Source organism: Episyrphus balteatus, chromosome 2, assembly GCF_945859705.1.
Source record: "Episyrphus balteatus chromosome 2, idEpiBalt1.1, whole genome shotgun sequence".
In the NCBI taxonomy this organism is placed as follows: Eukaryota; Metazoa; Arthropoda; class Insecta; order Diptera; family Syrphidae; genus Episyrphus; species Episyrphus balteatus.
This window is the reverse complement of record NC_079135.1, coordinates 130,237,190-130,250,230: the sequence shown is the minus strand read 5'-3', so window position 1 is coordinate 130,250,230 and position 13,041 is coordinate 130,237,190. Positions and strand designations below refer to the sequence as shown.

Sequence of the window (13,041 nt, the reverse complement as noted above, 5' to 3'; positions counted from 1 at the left end):
ACTATACACAACAAAATATAAACACGGATGGCATTATCCTTGGGGAGGTTATAGTATAGCTCGTTATTTTACGTGAGAACATTTCAGTGGTCTGGGTGAAAAAACAACAGTAACTAAAAAAAAGGAAGAAATAAAGGTACATCCGCAATGAAATCACATCTTGGATTCTCTGCAGATACAGAGTCACTTTACTGATTTAATGGTACAACATTTTTGTTTTTTGGTACCAAAAATAAGGGTTCGTTGGGAAATTTTCATTTCGTAATTTGATAGTTAAATTTTTGTAAAGTATCATAACAATTTCACCACAGCTGTTTTCCTATGGTTAAAAGCTTTGGAATCTAAATCTGGCTAAGGATAAAAATTGGCTTTTGTTGGTTGAGACACATATTCACAATAAATTGTATAGTTCCGACTTAAGGCTATGCCAACAGAATATTACCAAACTATTTTCCTATATAAAAATGGATAACCATTATTTTAAAATTTTTGGGTTTTAGAAATTGAAAATGGAACAGAAATTCCAGTGTGATATTGACAAAAAAACAACTGGGCTTGTTAAATACCAATTTTAGAAAAGTTGAATCCTATCAAAAACGGCTTCTAGGATTTTGATTAAAAAATTCAAAAACTTGCTTTTAGACAAGTTCGTTTTTCGTTGTTAATAGTTATTTCCATAAAACTGTTTTTTTTTTTTTGAAGTGAAAAATTCTTTAGTATCGTAGTGATTTGAAACAAGATGAAACGAAAACGCGACACGAACATTTAACTTGTTATAACTATTTTGTTTTAATAGATAGATGAATGAAATTTGTACTGTAGATAGGTAATTAAATAAACTATAAATTTCTACAAGTTACACAATCTTAAATTAAAAAACTTGAAAAATACCTCAAAACGGGTTGGGGTCAAAATTCTGCCGGGGTCAAAATTCTGCTTTCAAAATTGTGCTTTACAAAATTCTGCTTTTAAAATTCTGCTTTTCAAAATTCTGTTTTTCAAAATTCCGTTTTTCAAAATTCTGCTTTTCATAATTCTGTTTTTCAAAATTCTGCAAAAAATTAAAAAAAGGGTTTTGAAAATGTTCAAAAGCGCGCGCTTTTTAACATTTTCCAAACCCTTTTTTAATTTTTTGCAAAATTCTTTAAAATCATCTTCTTGAAAAATTATCTGTTTATTTGATTACTTACCTACATAATTTGCATTCTTTGAATGTATATTAATTTTTGTTTTATAAATGAATAAATTTGAAAATATTAAGAAAAGGTTTTGAATACTGTTTAATCTGTTAATTTTTTTAATTTGTCAAATAAAGATGAATATTCAAAAATTTGAATAAGAAAAGGAATATATTGTATCAAACAACATCGGTTCCAATAAGTTATAGATTTTATTTGAAAGAAAGTCAGTCTATGCATTTTAAAAAATATTTGCGACACTTAAACAAAAAAATTTAGGAAAGTGCCAATGTTGAATTACATTAATGAGGTGTATTTTTCATTAGTCAGCGCATGTGCTATAAAAAAAAAACAGAATTGGCAGAATTTTTTTGTTTAAGTATAATGCTGGCAGAATTTTGAAAAGCAGAATTTTAAAAAGCAGAATTTTGAAAAGCAGAATAGAAAAAAAGCAGAATTTTGAAAAACAGAATTTTCTTTGAAAAAGCAGAATTTTGAAAAGCAGAATTTTGAAGCCAAAATTTTGACCCAATTCCCTCTAAACACCTGTGGAGATTTGTTGACGATGACCAGTGTTGGAAGTACCGTAATCTCAGCTTGAAATTTCGACATATTTGGCTTTAAAAAATTCTTATTTTTGTTCTAGGCATGGTAGAAATATGATTCATACGTCATATAAAAGGTGAAATAACCTTTCAGATGATATAAAATTTACTATAGGTTGTCATTTAAAAAAATATATTTAATGGTGTTAAAAGAGAAAAAAGATTGATTTTTTTGCTTTTTTGATGAAAAGTGATTTGGTTTGAAAAAAATAAGCTCTTTTTGTAGATGTTGTATAGACATGGACGATATAAATATTTTGAGCTGAAACAATAAGCTTTCAGATGATATAAAATTAATGTACATAGGTTGTCATATAAAAAACATGTATTTAAAGAAGATAGAATAAAAAATAGGTAGATTTTTTTTTTTTTCAAGAAAAATTTTTGTTTAAGGTTTCACTTCTACCACGTGTGAATTGCACACATGACTTTTTTTTTTTTAATTTCTTACTGTCCAAATGACTATTTTATTCTTACGAATTTTTGTATGCGAAAAATTTTGTGTTGCCTCCATATTTATCAAAAAGTACCTACCTACATTTTTAGATTTTTAAAGGAGATTTTCATTTAATTTGTACTTGCTCTATAGGACAAGTATTAGTTTCATATGTCGAAAAAAATGTTGAGGTTTTAATCTAAGTCAAAATTACAATGATGGAAAAATCCGAAAAAGTGGGTCTCACAATTCCGTCCGTGCGTCTGTGCGTCCATCTGTACACATTTCCAGAGCCTAAACGGGTGGACGGATTTTCTTAAAATTTGGTACAGATTATTTTTATAGCATTTTTGAAGTTGTTATTTTTTTAGTCAAATAACAAAAAAAAAATGTTTTCATTTAAAAAATGTTTGTTCTATGTAAATGTCGGCTCTTTCCCAACATCAACAAAATTTCTTTAAAATTTATATAGAGTCAGCTCTTAAAATTTACAAGTAAACTAACATAAAAGTGCTTTGAACTGCAAGAGCAAGTACGTGCGACCCAGTTGTGCATTTTATTTTTTTAAATCTAATTTTAGAAAACAAAACATTGACTTTTTTTTTAATTTTGGTTTTTTATTGTTGATTTATAATAATTGCTACAACATGAAATAGAAAATTTAATTATTGATAAAAATAAAAAATAAGCCTGCAAATTTAAATCACCCTGGTATGATAAGGACTGTGAGTCTGCCAGAAAAAGATCTTTTGCTTTTCTAAACCTATACCAACATTTGAATGCCAGTTCTTTAAAAACAGACTACATTGCAGCAAATAGAGCCTTCAAATCGCTTTGTAAATCTAAAAAAGCAAATTACTCTAAAAAACTAGCAGAAAGTATAACTGACTGCAGAAACTCCTCGGATTTTTGGAGAGTAATAAAAAATATAAAAGGAAAAACGTTTGCATCAAAAATACTTTTACCTACATCAACACTTAAAGATCATTTTCAAAATCAGTTGAACGCAGAACTTTTCTCTCAACCAATTCAATATGCAACACCTTATTTTGAAAACCAAATTCTAGATAGCGAAATAGCACTTTCAGAAGTAGAAGATGTTGTAGCTAAAGTAAAAGAAAATAAAGCTCCCGGAGTTGATCGGATCCCAAATGAGTTTTTCAAATATGCAACAAAAGATTTTCTAATTCATCTCACAAAAGTATATAATGATATCTTCATAACAGGAAATGCACCGGATGCTTTTAGAAAATCAATCATATTCCCTCTACACAAAAAAGGAGATAAGATGGATCCATCGAACTATAGAGGTATCTCTTTCCTTAACTCGTCCCTCAAAATTTTTATGGAAATCTTAAGGTGCCGCCTTACAGAATGGGTTGAAAGTAAGCATCTTCTCAGTGAAGTACAAATTGGTTTCAGGAAAGGATACTCTACAGTAGACCACATCTTTAGCCTTAATAATATTGCAGAAATATATCTTCGAAAACACAAAAAATTATACGCTTTTTTCGTCGATTTCCAAGCAGCTTTTGATTCTATCGACAGAAAAGCCCTAATTTTCAAGCTGTTTAGAGACGGGATATCTCTTAAATTTGGAAGGATGATTGAGAACATCTACAAAGAAACAAGCTATGCAGTATGGGACGGGCAAAATTTGTCAGATTGGTTTCTTGCATTTGCTGGGTTGAAACAAGGATGTAATCTCAGCCCCGCTGTTTTTTGTCTTTACATTCAAGACTTAAATGAAGAGATGCCATGTGGAATAACAATCGATGGGTTCCCTATCAAAATGCTTATGTACGCGGACGACTTAGTTCTTCTAGCGGAATCACCTGAGTCTTTGCAGTTGATGATCAACAAGTTACGGGATTATTGCTGTAAGTGGAACCTTACTGTTAATCTCAACAAATCCAAAACAATGGTCTTTCGGAGAGGAACTGGACGTTTGGCTGCAAATGAAAAATGGTTTTATAACGCAACTCTAATCGAAAATGTTAAAGAATACCAGTACCTTGGCTTCACTGTAACAAGTAACATGAATACCGAAAAACACTTGGAAAAGAAGCTATCTGCTTCCAAAAACGCTATTGGTACAGTATGGCAAAATATATACGGAAATACGAGTCTTCCATTCAGTGCAAAATACCAAGTTTTTATCGCAACTTCTCAATCCATCATGTTCTATGCTGCAGAATCGTGGGGCTGGCGTCAGTCGGAGACCACCGAAAAACTCCTCCGATTCTTTTTAAAGCGACAGTTTCGTCTACCAGACACAACGCCAAATTACATGCTTCTTATTGAAACCGGATTGTCACCCCTGTACCTTACATCACTTAAGATGCATTTCAACTACATTGTCAAACTCATGAACAGCCACAACGACAAAATTGCTAGGAAAATTGCAGTCAATATTATAAGATCCCAAAGTTCTTGGTTTGAAGAATGGAAAAATTTAGCAGACATGTGTGAAATACCGTTCAGTTTGACGTTGGAAAATGTGGCAGAGTGGAAGCCATTTCTCTGTAATCTACTTGAACGGCTCCATTACAAAGCAAGAGATAACAGTGTAGAGCAGGCGAGAAGTTCACTTCACAGGGAAGTATATTCAAAACTGAAGTACGATCTATGTGAAGGCAACTATTTTAATGACAGCTTTAACTTCGAACAAATATCTTTCATATTCAGAGCAAGAGGAGAATTGTTAGCATTGAATTTCATACCGCACCGCGAAGACTTAGCTCTGAAATGCCCCTTATGCAATACCAACGAAAGGGAAAATATTGTTCATTTCATCGCAAGATGTCCAATTTTGGCAGAAATAAGGCGACAAGTATGGCAACAAAACTATTTGGATGAAAATGATCTTCTTGCAATTTTAAATGGGAAAAACTGGCACCAACTATCGCAATATATAAAAATATCATTAAGTTATAGAAACAAAATATTAAGAGAAGCCTTTTAAAATTATATTAAAAAGAAACAAAAATCAATTAATTTACAAATTCATAAATGTAATCATTTAGCAAAGCTATCATCTGGCTGACGGCTCATCTGGCCATGCCCTTAAAGATTTAAGTTAATTAAACAAAATGTTTTTGTAATTCTTTTTCTCGATGAATCAATAAATCTAAATCTAATCTAATCTAATCTAATCTAAAAAATAAGCAAAAAAACGAATCTAACGATTTAGATTTTGTTTTTTTTTCCAAAAATGCATCTTAACAAATGAAACTATATTATATATAATTTTTTTTTATTTTTTTTGTATACCTACATTTTTTACTTGCTCTATAGGGCAAGTATTGGTTTCGTGTCGAAAAAAAAAATTGAGGTTTTAATCAAAACCAAAATTATGATGAAAGTGGGTCCCGCAATTCCGTCCGTGCGTCTGTGCGTCTGTGCGTCCATCTGTACACATTTCCACAGCCTAAACGGGTGGATGGATTTTCTTCAAATTTGGTACAGATGATTTTTATGGAATTCTGAAAGTTGTTTTTTTTTTGTTTATTTATATCTCGTTTAGAACGTATACCTCCCATACAAAAAAATACGATATTACGAATTTCTCGAAAACGGCTCTAACGATTTTGATTAAACTTTGTATACGTAATATTTAACGCAGTGGCAATAAAACTGCATTTTTATTTTTTCACAAAAAAGTCAAATAACAAAACAAATTTTTTTCATTTAACAAAATTTTGCCTTAAATGTCGGCTATCATATTTTTTTTAAATTTTGATCCAGCTTTTAAAATCTACAAGTAAACTAACATAAAAGTGCTTTGAACTGCAAGAGCAAGTACGTGCGACCCCAGTCTTGCATTTTATTTCATATACATTTAAAAATGTCATTTTATTTAATTTATAAATCCGAAATATCTCCGATACGAAAGTGCCGCAAAATAGTTAAAGAATGTATAAAAAATGGCTTAATTTCGAACTTATAACAAAATGGTTAACAATTCTGGCCTTTACTACCCAAAGCACACGAATGGAAAAGTATCTTAAAAATGTGTTTTTTATTGCTGTATGACTTTTTATAAACTACAACAGTTTTGAAAAAAATTTGGTTTTTAAATTCTCTTCAAAAATAAAATGCACGACTGGGTCGCACGTACTTGCTCTTGTAGTTCACAGTATCTTTATCTTAAATACCTATTGGAAATTTAAGATTTTGTAGAAAAAAAAATCAAAAAAAAAAATTTAAAGTTTAAAAATTAAATTAAAAAAAATTTTTTTCAAAAATGTTTTTAAAAATATTTTTTTTTTTTAACATTTTATACTTAATGATCTCTGTAAATTTTAAATAAAATAACTAATGCTTTAATGAAATATATGACCTTAAAAAATATGTATGTCAATTTTTGAAAAACGGCAACGCCATATTTCCGTTCTCCGCATTTTTTGAGAAAAACTAAAAACGCAGTATTGTTACAATCAATAAGTCTATTACGTATATCAAATTTAATCAAAATCGTTAGAGCCGTTTTCAAGAAAATTGCAATACCTCGAAAGAAAACGTTATATGGGAGATATGCTTTAAAAAGGAGATATTAAAAAAATAAAAAAATTCTAAAATTATTTTCTTAAAATGTTACAAGGATTATATAATCGCTTGTGTTTGCAAAACATTTTTTAAATATTTTGTATTTATATTTATAGTAAGACAAAAATAACATTTTGTAAACAAAGGAGAACGTTTCTAATTATTTTGCCACCACTGTAAGTTATAGGCCTCCATTTGATAAATATATCTTCTTTTAAGGGGGTTCAATATTCTGGCTGCAGAGCAAGAAACGCAAAAAAAAAACACAAACCTTCCAAAAAATGCCCATACCTAAACATATTTCAAAGTTGTTCACTGTGGCGTATGAGTAACTTTTTTTTCTTTTTTTTTTTTTCTTTTCCTATTGTTTATACTAACCACTAACTTATGCACTTATGTTAAGCTTACTACGTAAAAGAATCTGAAGTGAAAAAAAAAATCTTTTATTATCGTGGTTATACCTCGGAGGTATATTGGGAATAAACCATTCAGCGTTGAAATATCTGGCAATTTTTTTGTCAAAACTCAGAAACAGTCAATTTTAAGGCTCACCCAAAAGTTGACAAAAGACACATTTTTCAAAATCATATTAATATGCATCAATGATTCTTCTAACTCATTATTAAGCATGAAGCAACATCAAAGTAATTCCACTCTATTCACTTCTATGGAAAGACATTAGATATAGCAAAAAAACGCATCATATTGCTAAAAGTCCATTAAAATAAAAATTCAATCTGCAAGATAAGTGCATGCTCATGCTTCTTCATATACGAACAAATAATGTGCTCCTCTTTATATGAAAAACACCATAAGAAAAAGTGCAAATTGCTCAGTAACCTTGACCATGCAACTTTTATAAAAATCTAAAGCTAAGAAAACTCTTTCAAATCGTTTATGGTGTCATATCTTGCCATCAGGATAGCATTACAAACATTTTTCCTGTTCATATCTCCCCACAAAGTGACTATAGCAGTTTTTTAATGATAATAACCTTTTGACATTATGACACAACGATAAATGTTTTACCCAGAAGAATAAGGACAACAAAAAAAAAAAGAATTTATGATCGAAAGAGTCAAATAACATCAACCACTAACCGAAGAATTTCTGTATTTTATTGCAATTAAACTGCAAACGAAAGCATTTTGTAAGGACATTTAACAATTTTATTGTTAAATAAATTTGATGAATGTGAAAAAGGACTTCAACCAAATAGGTGTTGGGTGTAGGCAGAGTAAAAAACCATTCTTCCTCTCTTTTTATGGGTCAAAAAGGGAGTAGTTATAGGTTGTGGTTTGGCTTGAATGTCTACAAACTGACAGAAACCATCGTAAGTATAGTATTCCCATAAAGTCTATGTTGTAGACCATAAAATGTGCCGAAGATTTCTGAGAATTTCCTTCCACAAGGTTATCTTATGCTGTAGAAATGTCTGGCAACAGCACTTATCTTTTATGGTTGCTGGGGTTGAAAAGTTATGTCCTTTTGAGATTTCTTCCAGCTGAGACATTTGTCATTCTTATTGAATATCCAATAAATTTATATAAATTAAACTAACTATTCAAAACTTGCAGGAAATAGATTTATTGCTGTACTGCATTACTTACGTTATGGTTTTTCAATAAAAATAAGCATTTTCGATTGCCCATAACACAACACATGGCCAGTACAATGCATTTCCGAGCAAAAAATAATTTATGAGAGATTACTTCTGGCTTGAAGTAAAACGAGCCACAATGAGACTTGAGAATAGTGTTTGGACCGAATTTGCAAAAGTGAGTTAACTCCTAATTTATACCTATTACACCCAGGGTTATTGTTACAAAGGACCATAATATTAATATCCACCAAAGCTACGTCTATACTTTTGATTTATTTAACCAAATTTTCAATGACTTGGCTTAACATTTCGATCTAAAACTTTTAATTTTCGTTTTAAACTCTTCTAAAAATTCTGTCGAACAGTGGTGCATTGATGTTTTTTTTGCTTAGTACATTATGCAATGGAAAAAATTAAAAAAATGTTAATACAAAATCCAAAAAGTGGTTAATTAGTAAAACACACTTTTTGACCTTTTATTATGCATTTTTTTTGGGTTTTTTTTTACATTAGCACAATTTTGACATGTTTCACAATTTTGACATCTTTTATAAAAAAAGTTGATTAAAAAACATGATAGAATATTTTTACTTGCTCTATATTGGTTTCGTGTCGAAAAAAAAATTGAGGTTTTAATCAAAAACAACATTAAGATGATGGAGAACTCCGAAAAAGTGGGTCTCGCAATTCCGTCCGTGCGTCTGTGCGGTTGTGCGTCCATCTGTACACAATTCCACAGCCTAAACGGGTGGACGGATTTTCTTCAAATTTGGTGCAGATGATTTTTATGGAATTCTGACAGTCGGTTATTTTTTTTTTGTTTTTTATATCTCTCCTAGAAAGTGTACCTCCCATACAAATTTTTCAAGTTATACCAAATAACTCGAAAACGGCTTTAACGATTTTGATAAAAAAAATTTTATATAATTTAAAGAGCTAGACCCAATTTTTGATTAAAAAAAATATTTTTTTGGAAGGTTACTAACGGTACCTGCCATAGAACCGTTTTTTTTTGGTTTCAAAATATCTCTTACTAGACTAACCCGAGTTCAACGAAAGCGTTTAGTAAACCGTAATATTAAAATGTTAGAAAATTTTCAAAAAACACATTTTTGGATTTTTAAAAATATTTCAAATTTTTTTTTTATGAAAAATCAATTTTTTGAAAACGGGTTTTTGAAAGTTTCGAAATTTTGTTTTTTAGTGTAAATTAATTATTTCTTCAAAATGGCATACCAACATTTTTCTTTTTTAATGTTAGAAAATTTGTATATACAAAATTAATTTTTAAAAAACCAGCTCTAACGATTTTCAATTTTTTTTTTTTTTTTTTTCTTATAACTCCTTTTCGTACAAGAAATCAGATGGCATACTTCGTTTTGTGATCAAAACCTTTAAAAACGGAGTTAATTATAAAAACAGATTTTAGGTACTTTTTTACATAATGGGAAATAGTTTAATTAAATCTATGTATAATTTTGCATCATTTTTTTTATAAAAAGCTTTAAGATAAGATATACTTTTACTATAAGAGCAAGTACGTGCGACCCCAGCCGTGAAATTTATTTTTTTCGTGTTGAAGTTCTATCTTTTCTTATATCGAAAAAGAAATGAGTTATTCCTATTTTCAACTTTCTCTTATTCGATAAAAACACCACAAAAATAAAACTTTTTGAGCACCAAATTATACCTATATACTTTTCATATAGATTTGAGCCCAGGAAACTCGAAAATCTTATCTAAAAAGATGTTTATGGATAGGTTTTCTAGATATGATTTTTCAAAGTTTTTTGTCGTATTTAGTAATTTTTTTATATAATTCTTAACTTAGAGGTTAAGAAATCAAATGTGATACGTCTTGAATTTCTTAACTGGTCTAGATATTTTCAATATCAATTATTTTTGTATTTTTCAAAAACTTATATTCAACAGTGAAATTATTTATTAAATTCAGACATTTTTTTGTAATATTTTGATTTCTTAAATCCCAATTCGATGTCACAAATTTGTATTTCCGCAACAAAAAAAAACATGGGCTGGGGATAAAATTCTGTATGTGCTTAAATTCGGATTCCGAAATTCTGTATCTTAAATTTTTTTAATTTCAAAATTCTATATATCAAAGTGCTGTAAACTCGAAATTCTGTATTCCAAAGGTAAAGACAAAATTCTGTCTTAACATGGGAGTTGTTGTCAATGAAAAAAAAACACAAAGGTACCTATACCACTTTTTTAAACATAACTAAATGAGTATCTACTAAAATTAAATTTCTCAAAGCTCATGAGTTAAATTTAAGCATAAATATAAATTTCTCTAACCTTATTTAAAGTAACAATTTCTTTTCTCTTTCAGCATATACACCATATGTAAGACCTCGCCAAAATTCCGTCTTTGTGGGACCACAGGTTGTCATTCAAAAACCACCTCGAAAAACACGATCAGCAATGGATATACATTCGATGGTCTTAGATGAATCAGCGGAGCATGTATAAAACTAAATTAAATTAAAAATCACATAAATAATTATATTCATAAAAAACAAAACTACACAAACTCTTAAATCGAGGAGTAAAAATTAAACAAAACTAACTAACAAAACAAGAAAAATATTAAAAGCTTTAATACAAAACTGGACCTTCAATTAAGTAACTTAAAAAAAAAAAAGAAAAAAGATGAAACAATTTTTTATTATCTCCCGCATACCTTTTTACAAAAATCTCCCTCTCATACATACAAAATGTATATTTAATATTTTTAAGGCTAAAGGATCAGGATTCCGAGTGGTTACAAAGAAAATAAAATAAAAATATGGAAAGAGAGAAAGAGAAAAAATAATATTAGATTATAGTTAATAAAAACAAAAAAAAAAGAGTATTGCAAGGATTTCCTTTTTGAAATCCTTTTTATATTGAATAAACAAATATAATAATAATATGTAAACACACCTAGTGTTTCAAAAGGGAGCATGGAATTTTGTTAATCTTATAACTTACGAGTTCTTATTGAAAAAAAAAAAATATCTCTCTGAGATCAAAAATAAAAAAAGTAAAAAAAGGGAAACAACACAAATTGCTTTAAAATTAAACCTCTCGAAAGGAATTTTCTACATTTTATTTGGGCTTATCCTTCCTTATGTTGAATTAGTCCTAAAGGGATATTTTTGGGTTTATTTTTTTTTTTTATTTTTTATTTTCTTGTCAATTACCTCACTGTTGCTTTGAACTTAAGGACAACGATGTCGTTGGTTGGCCTTTTTTTCCGGATGTCGATATCGAAGTTCATGAAATATTTAAAATGGCAATCTTGTTAGTCGTTGAGAGTTATTTGAAAAGGGTTTCATGAATTGGTTTAGATTTAAATGAATTTCTTATTTTTGTTTTTTTTTTTTTTTACCTAAACAATGGTTTTGGTTGACAGAAATATTTTTTATATATTTATATTTTTTTCTAATTAAAATACAAGTGACTTTGAGATGAATAATTGCACAAAAACTTTAAAATGAAGAGATTATAATTAAAAGTTTAGACAGTCACTTAAAACAGAGACGGAATACTTTGATTTTAGGTCTGAAGAGGTTTTTACGTCTGAAAAGTAGTGTAGTGGTGATAAAGACAAATGAGTAATTTCAAAATTTTTGTATGGTCAAAAACCATAAATTCTTAAGTTTCATAACCTTTTAAAAACTTTTCTCTGGTATTGAAGTGACAACTGTGAATCAATCTACCTTTGAATGTTTTTCTCGAGAGACCGCATATCTCTTTATGGAAATTTAGCGTAAAAATCTAAATATTGAAGACTGTATAGTTTTCTTTCCAAGCTCGAAATTTTTTATAGTTCCATTCCTAGTAAAATTCTAACTTAGACTTTGGACAAAAATTTGCATTGCTTGACTTCCAAATTGTTGCCTCTTCAATCTACTTTCATTACGTCTTCGTAATAAATCCAATGGGTTCCTGAACCGTTCTTCTAATTAATTTTCAGTTGAATATGCGATCAGGGCTTTATTTCATAAAACTATTAGTCTAATAATAATTATTAGCGAATTTACTATTAACACTGTGCAAGTCGAAATTCTTGACAGGTGCGCAAATAACTGTTTCGCCCTATTTCGGACCCGAGAAATCCATTGGCATCATTAGTTTTTCGATTTATCAGTACGACTTTGAACAAAATTTTTTTTGAAAGTTTTTTCAATTATTTTGAGAGTTTCCCACTGTTTTTAGTCATTTTCAACCAAAAACAATATTTATATTGCTATCAATTCTGCTCAAACGTTATTTGCTACCAGTCGAAAGACATTATAAACAATTTTGAACAATTAATTTGAAAGTTTAGTGATTTTTTGAAGAAATAAAAAAAAAGAATCGAAATTTTTTACATTTATCGTTTTTTCGCTGTTTTTGTTCTCTTTTGCACAAATACATTGCATGTTTTCCATTAAAAGTTAATTTAACTGTTAATTTAGTGTTGGTTAAACTTCGACAATCTATCGATAGCATCGATAACAAAAAAATATCGAGTATATCGATACTTCACAACACTATCGATAGTTTCAATACTTCCAAATTATTTTATCACAAGGCTACCGATATTATCGATAGCTTTAAAATTAATTAAACACAATTTGAACTACAAGTTAAGTTTTCATTTGACATTGGATGTTAACAACG

At 29.2% G+C, this 13,041-nt stretch overlaps 2 protein-coding genes across 3 annotated transcripts in view; one reads left to right on the top strand and one right to left on the bottom strand.

The window, feature by feature from the left end:
- The window catches only part of LOC129909227 (U3 small nucleolar RNA-associated protein 6 homolog), a 172,381-nt gene extending 161,578 nt beyond the window's left edge, over positions 1-10,803 (bottom strand). Inside the window, exon 1 of the mRNA XM_055986272.1 lies at positions 10,690-10,803. The gene's annotated coding sequence lies outside the window, so the exon portion shown is untranslated. The remainder of the gene's footprint in view (positions 1-10,689) is intronic.
- LOC129909238 (uncharacterized) overlaps positions 1-11,749 on the top strand; it is a 134,268-nt gene extending 122,519 nt beyond the window's left edge. For both annotated transcript variants that reach the window (XM_055986290.1, XM_055986289.1), the window contains exon 6: positions 10,724-11,749. In XM_055986290.1, the coding sequence (XP_055842265.1) occupies positions 10,724-10,863 (140 nt within the window). In that variant the 3' untranslated portion in view covers positions 10,864-11,749. The remainder of the gene's footprint in view (positions 1-10,723) is intronic.
- Positions 11,750-13,041: the final 1,292 nt, after the last annotated feature.